Source organism: Periplaneta americana, chromosome 3, assembly GCF_040183065.1.
Source record: "Periplaneta americana isolate PAMFEO1 chromosome 3, P.americana_PAMFEO1_priV1, whole genome shotgun sequence".
Classification (NCBI taxonomy): domain Eukaryota; kingdom Metazoa; phylum Arthropoda; class Insecta; order Blattodea; family Blattidae; genus Periplaneta; species Periplaneta americana.
Window position 1 is genome coordinate 161,175,381 of NC_091119.1, and position 18,174 is coordinate 161,193,554.

Consider the following 18,174-nt stretch of genomic DNA (forward strand, 5'->3'; position numbering starts at 1 on the left):
GGATTTGAACCCGGGTTTTCAGCTCTACGTGCTGATGCTTTATCCACTAAGCCACACCGGATACCCACCCCGGTGTCGGACAGAATCGTCTCAGTTTAAGTTCCAACTCTTGGGTTCCCTCTAGTGGCCGCACTCGTGATTTAAGACGGCGCTTATTCCGTCGGATCCCGGCCAACTAGTCACTCATAACGAGTGCACCTCAGCACATGTGTGGACTTTAGACCTACGTTCATAGACATCTATGACGTAGTGCAGAGGGCGGCCACTAGAGGGAACCCAAGAGTTGGAACTTAAACTGAGACGATTCTGTCCGACACCGGGATAGGTATCCGGAGTGGCTTAGTGGATAAAGCATCAGCACGTAGAGCTGAAAACCCGGGTTCAAATCCCGGTGCCGGAAGGAATTTTTCTCCGTTCCATTACTCTTTCATCATATAAAGTATATATTATTATTATTATTATTATTATTATTATTATTATTATTATTATTATTATTGTCCCTGCTACTTCTACTTACTTACGGCTTGTAAGGAACACGGAGGTTCATTGCCGCCCTCACATAAGCCCGCTATCGGTCCCTATCCTGGACAAGAATGATCAAGTCTCTACAATCATATCCCACCTCCCTCAAATCCATTTTAATATTATCCTCTCATCTACGTCTCGGCCTCCCCAAAGGTCTTTTTCCCTCCGGCCTCCCAACTAACACTCTATATGCATTTCTGGATTCGCCCATACGTGCTGCATGCCCTACCCATCTCAAACGTCTGGATTTAATGTTCCTAATTATGTCAGGTGAAGAATATAATGCGTGCAGTTCTGCGTTGTGTAACTTTCTCCATTCTTCTGTAACTTCATCCCTCTTAACCACAAATATTTTCTTAAGCACCTTAACACTCAACCTCTGCTCCTCTCTCAGTGTGGGAGTCCAAGTTTCACAACCATACAGAACAACCGGTATTATAACTGTTTTATAAATTCTAATTTTCATGTTTTTGAGAGCAGACTGGATGACAAAAGCTTCTCAACCGAATAATAACAGGAATTTCTCATATGTATTCAGTGTTTAATTTCCTACCGAGTGTCATTTATATTTGTTACTGTTTCTCCAAGATATTTGAATTTTTCCACCTTTTCAAAGGATAAATTTCCAGTTTTTATATTTACATTTCGTACAATATTCTGGTCACGGGACATAATCATATACTTTGTCCTTTCGAGATTTACCGTACTTCCAAACCTCTCTCTTTACTTGCTTCAAGTAAAATTCCCGTGTTTTCCCTACTACTACTACTACTACTACTACTACTACTACTACTACTACTACTACTATTATTATTATTATTGTTACTACTACTACTATCACTGTCGCACTAATGCCAGTCCTATCTCTAGTACTATTACTGCTACTATTACGTATTATTATTATTATTATTATTATTATTATTATTATTATTATTACTACTATTATTATTATTATTAGTATTATTGTTATTATTATTATTATTATTATTACTACCACTATCGCCATTACTACCAGCACCTATCTCTACTACTAGTAGTATTATTACCCCCCCTATCACTACTACTGCTATCAGTGCTATCTCTATTGATACTAGGTTACTATTGCTTCTACTATCACACAAACTATTCACTAAGATATATTATGGCAATATAATTTTCCAACTTTTTTCTTCACTCAAAACAAACTTTATTTTCCCGCAATGTTCTATCTGCTGTGTAATTTAGTAATATAGTTATACTAGAATTTTTTTTTATTAGTAAACATTCAAAGAAGTAGAAAGAAAATATTTTTTTGCCAACAAAAGGATTGTCTCCGAATTTTAATACTAGAAAATTGTAGAATTGTTGGCACTGTTAAATGTATCCAGCTGGCTACAATGAGTTATGCCATTAGTCGTGACGGTTTCAAACACTGTGATGTTAATTAGGGTTATTTTTCAGTCGGAATACTTGGAAGGAGGTTTTGGATCGCTGTGGTAAGCTTTATTACAAAAACAATGAATATTATCGTGTTGAAAGAAGAAAAATTTTGATGCATAGTAAATAGATTATTAGTTTTTTTGTTAAAGTAACTCTACTGTCACTACAATCATACTGCTGCGAAATCTAAAAGTATGCAGAGTTGTCAGCTCACAAGTTCATCAGATGGAACGGTCTTCAGATGTTGAAGTAACACGTCCTTGTCTGTGGTATTAACGCCCAGAAGTTGTCCAATTCGGAACGCCAACCTCAAGTTCCTGTCGGGAGTCTTGAAGGCCCACGGATTCAGCACACATCCACTCTGAAGTATAGCGCGTTGGAAGAGTCCTGAATATGAAGACTTTGATTAGCAAAGTACGCTATCTCAAGAGGAAAAAGAGTTGTGGACGGTGGGAAACGAAATTCTGATTGGTTTTCTGAACAGAAAGTTTTCGATAGATTCCGCAAGACAATATTATCCCATTCATTATACTGAGTTATATGATATACAAAGGGTAGTTAAATGAAAACGGTTCAGTCACCAAAATGTCATTGAATATTCATTATCCCAAAAGTAATCTCCGTAACTGTTAATAGATTTATCCCACTGGGAGAGAAGACGGTCAATTCCCTTATTGTAAAAGTATTTAGACTGCTGAAGAAACCACAGTTTTATCCAGTCACATACGTCCTTGTCCATTGCAAAACGATGTCCACGAATGTCTTTCTTCAGGTCATCAAAAATGTGGAAATCGCATGGGGAAAGATCAGGACTGTAGGACAGATGTTAACGTGCTTCCCAGCAAATACCCTAAGGAGTATCCCGCACTCTTTCAGAACATTCCTACGTACAAAAAAAAACTTACCTCGTGACATGGGAGACAGTAAGTGGTAATGCACGGAGGAGCCCCCCGCGCTGTTACCGGAGACGGTGACTTTGTTGGGATCTCCACCGAAGAGCGCTATGTTCTGGTTGATCCAGCGCAGAGCAATCACCTGGTCCTTTAAGCCATTGTTGCCCGGTACTTCGGAGTTTTGGAGGCTTAGGAAACCTGTGAAATAACAGAAAGCAACGCTTTTACCATCTAGTTCTTATTACTTTCCCAAATAATAAAAAAAATCAACATAATATAACAAAAAGAATACGTCCATACAACCAAACATCTCAGTCATACACTATCAAGAATTAAACGCACGAATGCATGTAAATTATATTATAATAAAATATTTCTGAATGTACTTCAACAAATGAGATTTTACAGTATAGGTATTGAGCTGCTTTTCGAGCTGGGACATGAAGCATCGAAGCATTCCAAAGTATTTCAGCCCAAAGTGGCTTTTCATCCTCTCTAGCCTTGATATTCGCACACTCTCTGCGCTTCAAGCAAAGTATTTATATGTAGTTGATTGATACTCACCCAAAATACCGAGGCGATAATTGAAGGAAACCAGTACCACATCTTCATCCACTATGAAATCTGGTCCGAAAGAATTTCTGCCGCTGGAACCGTGGTAGAAGGCTCCTCCGTGAATCACGACCAGAACGTCGTGCAACGTATCGTTGGGGCCAGATGGGAGCTGCAATTATTGTAGTTTTATCCATTCAGTGTATGTAGATTGAGAGGAAAATATCCAGATCCAGGAAAGCTTTAGTATACAGCATTGGAGAAAGAAAATTTTATGACATATACAGAATGATTCACGAGGATTTACTGTTACTTACGGAACTTATTTCAGAAGACATTCTGAGCATAAAATGTCGTACAAACATTTTTGTCCTAATCTCAATATTTTCAGAGTTAACACTAATTTGAAGTTGTTAGTAAAATACATGTTTTCTTTGGTTTTAGGAGTAAAAGAATATTACAAATAGAGAATGAACTATTCATAAGTGTCATTTCTTTAATTGGCTAGTGTTCTGAAGGGAAAAATGTGTTGTTAATTTCTTTATACAAATTTTGGTTTTCAATTCTGCAATGCTTGGGAAAAATGGCATAAGTCAGTTTCCACAAACATTTTTTATTAATTTATTGACAACTTAACGGAACATCTGCTCGCTTGGGAAAAGAGACATAAGTATTTCTCCCATTACAATAATTCATACAGAAGAAAATCAAATCGATATTAACCAGTGTGAAGACAGTTTTTTTCCTTCTCCTGTAAAATTGACATTTTTGACTTGTGCCACTTTTCCCGAGCACTACAGAACTTTAAACTAAAAATTACATCATTCTTACGCACTTACCACAAAATTGTTGCAAATCATACGACTTTACAGTCTTAAAGAATTTACAAGAGCCGCGTGATTTGTAACAATTATTGTGATAAATCCGTAACAAAATATAATTTTGTAATTAAAAATAGAAAAAAAATTCTATACGAAGTAACTATGGAATTCACAACACATTTTTAGTTTCAGAATATTGGATAATTAAAGAAATGATACTCCTGAATAATTGATTCTTTATCTGTAATATTCTTTTACCCTTAAAATTCAAGAATAATATATTTTACAAATAATTTCAAATTAGCGTAACTCTGAAAATATTTAGAATAGGACAAATATTTGTGTGATATTTTTTGCTCAGAATATCTTCGGAAATAAGCTCCGTAAGGGACGGTAAATCCTCTTGAATCATCCTGTATATTTGAGTTGTCATCTTGAGTAATGTAGCTGTTACAATGCTTGCTTTGGGAGAAAAATACGGATTCGATTAAGTCTAGTAGAATAATCTGACACGAGGATATTTACTGTCTGAGAATAAGACACTGCCTTACATAGTAGATTTACTTTACAGAGTGGAAGTGAAATAACCCAGCAGATTTTCAGATCGAATAGTTCATGTTGTATGTATGTATACGCCAGCCATGAACACGGAAGAGCTACGTCACGTCTTCACGAGGACGGCGGCCCACGGGTTCCACCATAGGATCTGTGTCAAACGAGGATACCACTCGGCCTCAGAGCAGTGCATCTGCACCCTCTGTGGGCACAGCTGCAGTCAGTATCATATACTAACCAGCCAAGCAAGGACTCAGACACTAACGTTCTACGCAAAAGAAGGCAACTTTTGACTAAAATGTAACAATGTACACATTGTGTTTAATAAATCTTATTATTATTCATGTTGTATGTAACAAAAAAGTGTAATGCCATATTAGTACAAAGTTCATAGTTTCCTCAGAATTTTTTTTTTCCAAATGTTTAACATTCTCTTATTCGGCAACTAGTGCGAGTAGAATCGTGAATTTTGTCCATATCGATAGAAAATCTAATAATTTTACAATTTATTAATAGTTCACAAATATAGTGCATACACTGAATAATTACTAAAACTAATGTATACACAATTAGTAATTTCACACAATAAATATACAATTTTATAACGCAATTTCTATAATTTACATATTTAATTTATGTTGTCTTATCCTACATTTACGTCTAGTTTTAGTGCAAGATTCAACCACTCTAGTTTATTGTAAACCTCAATATTTATTTACTTGCTTAAGTTGTACTTCTCGTTTAACTCTACAATTTGCAGCCAGTATATCTAAATCATTCATTATGCTATTTTCTTCAATTCCTGGGCAAATCGCAATATAGCGAACGTAGAAGCTCCGCCCACGACCCCTTCCACTTTTCCCCTACTAGCTCATCAGACACTCTACGTGATAGGCGAGTGTTGTGTCGAATGCACATTTCATGTGGGTGGGGATAACTTCCCCTACTGGCGTTCGCTATATTGCGATTTATCCCAATTCCTCTTTCACAATACAAATATTTATACCAGGCCTGCAGAACTATAGCTCTTGAGAGCGACTGCTTTCCTCCCTTCTTTTACCCCACCCACCTTTTCTACCTGTGCGGTCACGGCGTTCTAGTTACGCTCGGCTGCATCAACATTCATTCTCGGGGCGGAAGTCGATCATCCCCAATAGAAGTGGAGTGAGGCTGACGTCATAGTTCCCCTACTTTGCGAGTTCTGCAGGCCTGATTTATACAGTTCGTACAATTCTATATTTGAGGGATTCACTATCAGAGTGGACCAAGTCCATCTGGAATAGTTCTGAGATATTGAGTCCTAAAGTTCCTGGCTCACGCTTAGCAACCTTCACTTTCCATAGGAAATGCTGCCCTCTGTGGAGTAACAAATGAGTTATGGACTTTGTTACGGCAATGAATAAATCTAAGTTTTCTTCATCCGAAATTGTATTAATCCACAAACTGATCACTGGTGGACTTGGTCCACTCTGGTTGTGAGCCCCTCATTTATAACACAGAACAAGCATAATCATCCATATTATATAAACATATTTGTATAATTATGTCTTGTTAAATCTTATGACTATTCAATCTTTCTTATCTAAGATTTAATCATTCATTACCGGTTTTTTATCAATTATTACATTTCTTTTATTTTTAACTGATAAAAAGATAAAGACCTATTTGTTTTTACTAAATATTATTATTTTTGTGGTCCTACAGAATATATCTGTTATGGTAACAATTAATATTAGAGGAGAAAAATTCGTTCCGGCGCCGGGGATCGAATATAATATAATGACAGTTGACTTAATAAAATGTCAACATACATGCCCAACTTGGAGTCAGGCCACAAAGGGAAAAACACTGGAGGAGGGGAGTTCGATCCGGCGCTGTGGATTGGACTTCGGCGTAGCCAATGGTGAGAGCGCTTGGTACGTAGAACCAAGGACCCGGGTTCGATCCACGGCGGCCGGAGCGAATTTTTCTCCTCAAATATTAACTATTTGGTTTTGTAAATTATTATTATTATTATTATTATTATTATTATTATTATTAATTTTTTAATTGCAATTTCTTTATTCATTAATAAGAATTTTTCTTTGTTAATTTTTCTCGAAAGAAAATCTAATAAAGTTGTATGTTGAAAAGAAGTGGTAACCTGTCGATTCATAATGATGCTGATTCTCCGTGTACGTTTGCGTACCAGTGGCCTACTACCTGTGTATCAATATACCAGCCTGTGAAATAAATTTTGTCCATAATACTTACTTTTTTAAGCACCCTCGTATATTGTAATATTTGTAATATTATTTTTTGTAATATGTTAATATTCTGCTCTTTAACTTTTTGTTAAATTTTAACTGCTTGTATACTTTGTGACCTGGTAGAGTGTAAGAGAAGGCTCTATGGCCTTAACTCTGCCAGTATAAATAAAGAATTATTATTATTATTATTATTATTATTATTATTATTATTATTATTATTATTATTATTATTATTATTATGTTCAATTAGTGCTCACACTAGTCGGAAATAGACATCTGAATATGTACGGTCATTGTACCTATGAATCGTACTTAAAGGCAATTGAAGGAGTGAAAATCTTAATGGATTACACATGATCAGAAAAGCCTAAGAACAGAGTGTGAATATATAGTGGGCTTAAACAAAAAAAAAAAGGTTCTATCGTCAGTGTCATTGGCTTTTTATCACCTCCAATACTCATAAAAAAAACGAGAAACTCCCAGATCATTTGTGCAAGTAAAATATCTTATTCTACAAGCTTCGTTTGCTTATTCTCACCTTCGGCGTGTACACGTTGATGAAGAGGCAGTCTTCTTCACCTCCTCCGCTTGTGTGCTCCCTCATCTGTGGACATTTCGATCCCTCGACGGTGGCATTTCTCACTTCGGTCCAGGACTCTGCTGGCTGGGGAGCCTGTGTAAAGGATATTAATTTTCATAAATTATTACGAAACTATGTCAGGCGGTCTCGTACTCTTATTACAGCTACTCTGACACCATTTGCGTCTCTTTGAAGGGACATTATATGATCAGCACGGCACCGAGCTTACACAAAAAGCAACGCAGGGTATTAAAAATGAGTTATTTTCACATATTATTCTCATATTCATTTTTAAATAATTAATGGTAGAAACTGTAGACAAGCTGTTATTATTATTCAGTCCTTTGTAAAGTAAAGACATCAACAAAATCGTTACAACCTAAGTTTTAATTTATTATTCAGTGCGTGTTATTTACAGTCGATGTATTTATTTTATTTTATTTTATTTCTTTATACCAAATTACATGAAAATACAAAGAATCAGGAACATCCATATGAGGGAAGCTCGTCTTCGGTTGTAGTTCGATCTACATACAAAAATTACGAAAGTTAACACACAGATATATATATATATATATATATATATATATATATATATATATATAGGAATGGGATGGGTGTGGGATAAAGGAGATAATAATAGAAGAAATATATGGCGTAATGTGACGATATGATTAATTGATATCGAGAGGCAAGAGATTGAGCTCCAATGTTCGGAGAAGTCCTCACTACATTTACAATCGGATCTCATGCTTAACTGGCAGAGGTGTGACTACTTAAATTCTTGTAACAAAGACAGCAGAGCAGGTTTAGCGTGGCTAAGATTGGGGGCATGGAAGGGTAATAAAATTGTCAACGAAGAAGGGGAGCACCTTTGTCCACTGTGCGGAGAAAAGGACTCCTATATAAATATTTTATTACAGTGTGTCGAATTGGGATATATACGGAAAAAATATCTACCACCCTCGATGCTAAGTCAGAATAGGAGTTCGCTTGCATGTCTTGACCTCATGGGGAATAGAGAATGCGAACAAAAGACTGGATTGTTCCTCTTGAAGGCGAGACAAATTAGAACTTCAGCTGTTGAAGTTTGTGATACGAACTGACGAAGGGATAATGGTATCTACCCAATTATACTCTTTTATGTCTGTTTTAGGTTAGGATATAGGCCTATTATATGATGTGTTTTGTTTGTGCCATTTTCATTTTAAGCTATTTGTTCTTTTAGAGAGTGGTTGGATCTAATCAAAGGTGAGGGGGTGAAACCTACAAAGTAGGACTTGTTTTAGGTACACAGCACGTACGGTCAGAAGACCGGTGCATTGAATTTAAGAGAAAATTCTGATAATATAGTACATCTGTATGTATAATATTGCTCAATAAATTTATCTATCTATATAAAAAGGACAAAAAACAACAAAAAATTAAGAACACAAAACACTTTATCCATAGAATCAATTTAAATAGAATTTATAAGCAGATGCTTAATATTTTATTGAACTTAATAACGAAAAATGTCCCATTCAGGATACGTTTTTATTACGGAGTTAATCTTGGCCCTAGACCAATACTGTGTTTAAACCTGCCGCTGTGAAAAATTTTGCTCTCCTAATGGTAAATTAACGTTCCAACTGCTATTGTAATGGAATGAAATGTAATTTATGGAGGGGGCACTATGGCCCAGCACTGCGACCTGTTACGATATATTGCGCTAATCCTCGAGCTAGGCCCATTCCCACACCCACACCGGCAGACTGCACTAAGGTTCCCTGCGTACCCAGGTTTCGAGCAGGCAATCCCCCTCGACCCTAGGCCAGCTCCATCCGTTCATCAGCCGACGATCGGGGAATGCTGTGAAATGATGACGAAATGGAGAAATGATGACGGAATAATTTAGAAGTATAATATGGGGAAAAACGGGAGAACTCCGAGAAAAACCCCAACTGTGACCTTGTCCGCCACAAGTGTCACTATAGATTTTTCAATGAAAAATCTCACACCTGAACGGGATTCGAACCCGGGCCGTCTGAGTGACAGACCTGGAGGTCTTACCAGTCAGTCACCGCAGGGGTTAGTGTTGTAAACACAAGTAAATTGTAGGTCTATATAATCTTGCGATATTTGTGATTCTTCAGTAATGTACAGTAGTGGCAAAAAAAAAAACCGGACCGAACCTTGTAGCTGTTTTCAGAGCCTTGTTCACCCCAGAGCACGATAGACTGGTAACTAAGACTTTAGTGGTTCGAATCCTGCCTGGAAAGGAAACTTTTTTTGTTCCTTGTTCCCAATATTTTTCGATTGCTGGTAAAATTCATGTTCTGGGAATAATAAGTTAATTAAGTAGTAAAATATCGCTGCAATCGAAAAGTATTGGGAATAAATTTGAATAAGGAAAAAAAAGTTTTCTTTCCAGGCAGGATTCGAACCACGAAAATCTTAGTTACCAGTCTATCGTGCTGTGGAATGAACAAGGCTCTGAAATCAACTACAAGGGTCGGTCCGGTTTTTTTTTATATTTTTTTTTGCAGTTACTGTACATTTGTATAATTTTATTGTTCAGTCTCAAATAGATTTAAAATTCAGAAATGATGAGTTAAAAATGATAATCAATAGATTTTTAAGCAGATTTTGATTATTTTTTTTAAAGAAAATCTTAGATAATGTAAATATATCTTTTAAGTTCCATGCCACGCAAAAATGCCGTATTGGATGTTGGACTGAAAAGAGCTAAATAAACTGTAGGCTTACGTAAATTTCTGATGAGTAAAATACGACGAAGAACGACAAATTTATAAATTGTTTTACGTAACGTGCTGCATATGTAAAAAATATGATATCATTTCAGCTGCTGATCAATGATGATTCCCAGATTTTTCACAACTGTACTGTAGCTTTCTTGAAGAATTAAAAATAGAAGTACCACAATCACGCATTACTAAACTTAAATTACTACGATGATTATAAGATTATTAAACAATAGATTTTAAGCAAAACGGATATTCTTGGTCTTTGGCGAGATGAGATCGACTATGTTTTACAGTTAGGGAAAACCTCGGAAAAATTCCATCAGCGTCAGCGAGATTGAAATGCCGATAGTTGAACAAGTTTCGGGTAACTTGTTTATGTTATTTTTAGTTGATTTCCAGTTATGAAAGTGTTTAAGTGAAATTTTTCATGGTCATACAGCCTCTCATGAGTTTGACACCGCTGCAAGCTATGTTGTCTTCTCCTGTTCTTTAACTCACTTAAACAATTTAAATGTTTCGAAAACCTTATGTTTGAGCTTTGGAAATGACATCTTTCTGTAAAACCATCTGCTCTATAACTTTTCTAATTTTGATTGCATACGATTCTTTTACCTTCAGAAACGCGTAAAAATAGTATTTTTAAGGAAAATTTATTTTCCTCGAAAACCACTTTGAGTAGACTTAAAAGATACAGAATATTAAAAGCTTATCTATGAGTATTCTGTTAGGTTAGTTTAAAAAATATGGGAATTCACTTTAAGTAGTGTGGGGCTTTATTGATGTTTTAATGTTCTACTAAATTTCGTCAACAACTGAATAAAATAAAAATAAATAATAATTTTGAAAAATTTTCCAAACCTCTTTTGATGGTGAATCATACCAAACATACGTTTAGAGAAGTGTGTGAACATTGTTGAAATGGACTGTTTTCCCCTTTTTTGAGGGCGGTATCAGTTGCCTTGAAAATGTTCGATTTTGGAAACCAAAACAACAAAATAGGACTACCCAGTCCTTGTTCCTAGCAACACAACGGTAACATGGATATTTAAAGGATAACTTATGCATTAAATATCAATACAGCAATGGGTTATTTCATTAGGAAATGTTAGATAAAATAATATATGTTAATTATTTATATTTTATTTACAAAATAAAATTAAAAAAATATTAAACTACAAAAACTATACTCATAATTGTCGAAAAGTAACAATAAAATGCAGAACAATAAAACAGACACGTTATTTATACCATCTTTGTCGTAATCACATGTTTTTATTGACGTATAAATAAATTCATGATCTCTGTTTCAATTTTGCATTCTATAATCCAATATCTGACGAATCAGCACTCATACCTTAAACCTCAGATCTCCTACGGGTGGTTTGGCGTATGGTATCCCCATAAAAGCGAAGAATGGTCTATTGCTGCGTGACGATGTGAGAATTGTGCCTCTGACGGGGCCATGAAGAGTCTGCACAATCAAGTCAGACTCAGATGACGAAGATAACGCGAATAAGATCAGGAAGATCGCAGCGGAAAGTATGGAGCACTTCATGTTGATCAGACACAGTAAATACAAGAGCTGGTGGAAAAAATGGCCACAGTTCTGCTGCAGTGTTTATTCTTGAATCACAACTTCATGTGTCGAAGATAACCTTGACCTGACCTGAGTTATCGCAATTGGATGCTCACACAAAGTACTAGTATGTTTGTGTAACTCAAAGTTCGAAATCTTGTCATGAGACTGACCTGAGACAATCAGCATTCTTGTAAGATCAATATGGAGATTTTTTTTCTCTTCAGCTTTAGTCTACCGTTACTACAAATGTTGTAGGCCTATGTTACACTAAGGTCCGATTTCTTCAACCTTTGTTAAAATGAACCTAACATAGCGTTAATTAACTGTAAGTTAAAAACATAAATTGCTGTTGAAAACGTTGCGTTTCTTCAACTTTATATTTCACATTTTAACATTATGTTTTTTTAACTTTCTGTTAGGACCAGAGATTCTAGAGTTTAACCATAACCTATAACCTAGTATAGGCTCAATTCTGTTTTCTGAACTCTATCAATTGAAGAGTCCACTGCAAGAATGATGGATGTCATTTGGAATACATTTTTCAGGAGAAGCAATTGAAAGTTTGAAATGCTTAGCGCTCAAAGCTTAACCGTGATTTTCCGATCATTACTGGACAATGACTATCAGTGTTAATGCCATATAACTCTCTATGTACATTCTATATGTCTTAAGCTATGCATTGACAGTCTTGGTTAATTTTCGACAAGAAAGTGACATCCATCATTCTTGCAGTGGACTCTTCAATTGCGATTCTCGCTTATTTCCGTTGTTTGATTCAGAGAGGATAGAAGTCTTTCTATTCTCTCAGGTTTCATTTATGCTCTTTTCCGTCGTCTGTATCACAGTAACGTGGAGCGGCGTATTGGTATTGCTGTTGTGAAATGGAAAACACTGCAACAAAAAGAAATAGTGGGACTAATTTCTCGTCATTCGAGAAAAGCCTTCTGCTGGAAATTATTTCGCAGTATAAACCAATTATTGAGAATAAACAAACAAACGGATCTACGTTGAAAGCGAAAAGTGAGGTTTGGCAGAAAATAGCCTACACCTTTGTATGAACTTCTGTTAAATCACAGAAATCATCCGCTCTGTTTATGTATTCATGGATATCATTTTCTAAATAATCGAGATGTAAAAGTTCAGCATCTAACGCACCAGCCATATTGAATACTTCTATGCTAACAGATAGGGGAGATAGAAAACTATGCCAGAATGGGTTATCTCTGGGAAGCTAGCAAATTGTACGCGTACGGATTGTCTCTTGGGAGACTGCACAGTGTGTCTGTGTGTGTGTTGTCTCTCGGGAGGTAGCACAATGTGCCCGTGTCGGTTGACTCTCAGGAGATAGAAAATCCGCCCTTAAGGTTTGCACCTGGGGAACTAGCAAGATGTGCCCGAATGGGTTATCTCTTCGGAGCTAGCACAATGTACCCATACGGATTATGTCTCGGGAGGTAGCACAATGTGTCATTATGTGTTGTCACTCGGAAGGTAGCACAATGCGCCCGTATGTGTTACCTGACAGGAGATAGTACGATGTGCTCTATAAGTTGTCTCTCGGGAGGTAGCACAATGTACCCTATAGGTTGTCTCTTGGGAGGTAGCACAATGTACCCTATAGGCTGTCTGTCGGGAGATAGCACAATGTGCCCTGTAGGTTGTTTCTCTGGAGATAGCACAATGTACCCGCATGGGTTATTTTTCGGGATTTAGCACAATGCCACCGTTAGCATAATTTTCCCGCATGAATTGTTTCTCTGAAATTGTTGGATGTTGGATGTTTATTGACATTTCTGGCTTTGAGCCAGAGGCCGATTTAGGGTCTTATACGCGCAGGACGCCCTCTCCAGCCATTGTACATTCATAACAATATAAATATATTTACACACATGAAACTATTTCTGGCATAAGTGCCAGTAGGTGTGTGAGTGCAGTGACTGATTCCTTTTACTTTGTGTAGGCCTAATTTGTTTATTTGCTATATTTGTAGGGGACTAGTTAGTATTAATATAATATACATATGGTACATATCAGGAATGGTGAACGGGAGAAGAGTTCGGGGTAAAAGATATCACCTGATAGACAACGTTAATGTATTATTATGGAGAGATTAAGAGGAAAGAAATAATTTGGGAAGAATGAAACATGCTGGATTTGCAGTTAAAGACCTGCTCTTAGGCAGAACACTATGTATGCATGCATGCATGCATACATACATACATACATACACACATACATACATACATATACATACATACATACATACATACATACATACATACATACATACATACATACATACATACATACATACATACATACATACATACATACATACATACATATTTACGTACATACATATTTTTTGTTGAGATTTTAAAGTTTCCCCTTCCGGTGCCAGAAGCGTCTGAATGGTTATGGAGACTTTCATGGGGTAGAGTTATTTTATTGATCTGCCTCTCTGTTGCTCTCGTGTGTCCTCTCAGACACTATTCAAATTTCCAACACGTGTTTGTGGTTTTTTTTGTGTGTTTTAGTTTGGTGGTTGGGGCTGGTCGTAGTTGTAGAGGAGTTTCTCCAGTGTTGTTCTGTTGTTTGTGTTCCGTGGATTTGCAAAGATGTGTTGTGTATATACGCGATTTACTGCCGAATGTGTGTATTTCCTGTTTGTGTTGTTTAGATGTGTGAAGAGTGGCTTTGTTTTTGTCGTAGTGTAAACTGTGTTGTTTCTGGTGCGTCTGTGCAGGTGGAAGTTAGCACAATATGTCCATATGGGTTGTCTCTCTGATAGTAGCACAATGTGTCTTTTGGGGAGATAGCACGATGTATCCTTATGGCTAGGGCTAGGATTTTGATGACCTATAAATCATGAAAAAATGTCAAAAAAAACAAAGGATTTATGATCTAATAATCTTTCAAAAATGCTCTTAAAATGCCCTAAAAATTGATCTTACATAATTGGCTTAGTAGGGAAAGAGGTTTTGTATTAGGCCTACTTAATATTTAGACCAGTAATTAAATTAAATTCTTGTATTAACATTTAAGTTCATTTAATTTTACACAATTTTTTTCTAAGTAATACACGTTAATTAATTATGTTGCTTGATGTAGTTTCCATGTAGTCCATTACAAGGCCACTCTTATCAGGAACTAGCAGGTATAGAGGAGTCTATATTCAAGGGTTGGTTGGACTGATCCATTATATGGGGTGTGCTATGTTAAAATGACAATATTTGTGTGGAAAAATGATTAAAATATTATACAAAATAATGGATATTAATGGACAAAATATGTAGAGAAAATATCAAAGGAAATAAACATTATTTTACATTAATATTGAGGATTTATGGGCCAAAATTGAATTAAAATGCCTCAAGAATGACCAAATAAAACAAAAAAAATGCTCTTATGAGTTGAAGCAGGAAAAAAATGCAAAAAAAAATGCCCTAACAAATGTGTCTTAAAACATTCAGTTTATCACATAATATATAAATACTATAAGCTATGTTTCTGGCTTACTATAAAAAAGATGCAATTTCATCAAAATCCTAGCCCTACTTATGGATATTCTGTTCTGATGAGATAGCACAATGTTCACGTATGGGTTGTTTCTTTGGTATTAATTGCTCGAGGATTCGTTTCACTCTCCAATCCATCAACTTAAGTTTCTGTTAAGCTAAGCTTACAGTCTAGTATATACAGTCGCGAAGCTCAATACGTAGTAAATATGCAAACATTAGATAGTTGCTCACCACTAGGATCGCTAATATCGCCTCATTACAGGCAATGTAAAATAGAACCGTCACAGTCTATTGTTTTTAGCACCCTCAAAACTCAAGCTTCGTGACTGTATATAGTAGACTGTGCTAAGGTTATGACATGAAAGCCTAGTTTAGTGTTGCGCAAAAGAAAATCGACATAAAAACAATTAAGAAGCAAAGGGGGGATCACAGCTGTTGTCATTATTATAATTTGTTTTCAAGAAATTGTATTTCTTCATCAGTCTGGTGAAGATACGAAGCCAACATTCAGCATTCACAAATAGCGGACCCACTACTCAAGTTCTCAACATGGAACAAGGGCGCCGTTTATAACTCAGGACAAACACAAGATAAGGACACAGAGGAGAAATTTTAATTTGTTTTTATTAATGTAATAATATAATACATCATACTTACGAAGACATGTTTGTCACTAACAAGAGACAGTATTATCCTAACCGATTCACAGAGCGCTTGAAAGCAGTAATTTTTCGAGATGACTTATGCGGCCAGCAAGGTGAAACTCCAGATGTGTATTTACGGAAGAGTGTCTTCCACCAAACAGGGTTATTATTCCTCAGATCGTGTTTGATTTCCAGGTTCTTATCAATGCTCAGATAAGGGAAATCACTCTCGCTGATTGGCTTCCATTTTGTATTATTCAGCAGCGCATCCTGTTTTGGCGTAGGGTTTCTGTAAAAGAAAAATCAATGTCCATGTTACTGTAATTCACGTTTTCTTGGGTTAAGTTTCATTTGTTTGCATTACGTTGAGTTTGATTACTAAATATACTGAGGCGTCCACCGGCATGGTCAAGGTGTTAGCGAGCGAAACTCATGCTCCGAAGTTACGTTCAGGCTTGAGTTCGAATCCCGCTTGATCTGATCGCCTAGTTAGGTATTTTCTACGATTTTCCAACTGTCAGGCGAATGTAAGGCAATCACATGGTGAATCATCGATGTTTAATATCATGTTAGACATATGAAGACCAAGTGGGGGGGAAAAAGTTTCATGTCCACTGTCAGTGCAAAACCAGAGCTATGCAAAACGAGCTGATGCTGCCATCTAGTGGCTTAGCATGAACACTATCATATGCCTAAAGCACGAAACGAAAAAAATATACGAGCCGTAGGAAAAGCTGCTATAGGGAAAAGAATGCTTTATGTCCACGTAATACCGGCGACTATCTCAACACAGACATAACGACATGAAGCGTTCTTCCCGCTTTATCTACATATGTTTTGGCTTTCGAGTTCACCTATTATTATCATTGAATTTCCAAGTTTATAGAACCCTATTTTACCCGAAGGTATATTAGGGCTGTAGTTAAATCATACATATCTTAGCCCTGTACAAATATTTACATAAAATATTGTGACAGCGATGTGAGATTCGAACTCACGACCAGCGTCCCGCAAGAGAGCAGGTCGCGCGTGAGTCGACACGGGCTCCACGGAACACTGGGGGACGGCGCGCGGCGGGGAGAGGTGAGAGGGGGTTGCGACACGCTGTTCCGCGGCAGAGATGGGAAAGTAAAGCAGCTGGTGACTGAGGAGAAAGATCCAGAGAAGTCTGGATATCCGTTATCTTCTAGGCATCTGTCGACCGACCGCGAACTCTCGAGAAACTATGGCTTAGTTATAAATACAATGAGCAAGTGAACGCGAGAGATTCAGTCAGTCAGTAAACCAGTCTTGTGTAGCAGTGAAGCCAGCTTCGAGACCAGAGCGCGACTTGAGTTGTGTCCGTAACTGTGGAGCCTGAAGCCCGGAGTTCGAGTGCAGTGGACCGCAGTTGGGGGACCTGAGTTCGAAGTTCAGCGGATCGTCTCTGAAGGTCTGGGGTTCGAGATTCTGTGAACGCGAGTGACTGAGCTAGAAGAACTAGCCAAGACAAACGAGCTGTGAACTGAGAACTGACAGTTCTGTGTTGTAAATAGTGCTTTGTGAATATTAGTTAAGATTAACAGTTCATTGTTGTTCGTAATAGTCCAAGTAAATTTTCATTGTCGTCAGTGGAGTGCACTAACGAATACTGTGTTACTGTGTGGAGAGCAAATCCCATTGTTGACGGCAGTGAAATTAAATTGTAGAAAGTGAAGAATTATTGTTGAGATAATAAAATTACATTGTTGTTCAGTATAAAATTTACAATATATACATATTTATGACATAAAATACACATGTGTATGACATAATAAAAATCATAGTTATATTATATACAAATACGTAGATATGAGATAAAATAGATATAATACATAGAAATAGATACACAATATATGAAACACAGACATATTACATACCATACTTTCCCAGGACATATCACGCACAGACTTGTTACATAAAAAGAAAAATAGGCAAGCATTTCGTAGAAACATACATATTACTTTTAAGGACATATATGACATAAAAATGATATGAAATAGATACATGACATGCAACTGCATGTACAACACATAGACTTATTATATAAAGTACACAGACAAGACAGAAA

At 36.6% G+C, this 18,174-nt stretch overlaps 1 protein-coding gene across 1 annotated transcript in view; it reads right to left on the reverse strand.

The window, feature by feature from the left end:
• The window catches only part of LOC138697069 (uncharacterized), a 58,938-nt gene that overhangs the window by 11,714 nt on the left and 29,050 nt on the right, over window positions 1-18,174 (reverse strand). Inside the window, exons 11-16 of the mRNA XM_069822665.1 lie at window positions 16,137-16,374; window positions 11,696-11,950; window positions 7,553-7,687; window positions 3,402-3,561; window positions 2,850-3,035; window positions 2,159-2,331 (exon numbers count right to left, since the gene is read on the reverse strand). Of these exons, the coding sequence (XP_069678766.1) occupies window positions 2,159-2,331; window positions 2,850-3,035; window positions 3,402-3,561; window positions 7,553-7,687; window positions 11,696-11,950; window positions 16,137-16,374 (1,147 nt within the window). The remainder of the gene's footprint in view (window positions 1-2,158; window positions 2,332-2,849; window positions 3,036-3,401; window positions 3,562-7,552; window positions 7,688-11,695; window positions 11,951-16,136; window positions 16,375-18,174) is intronic.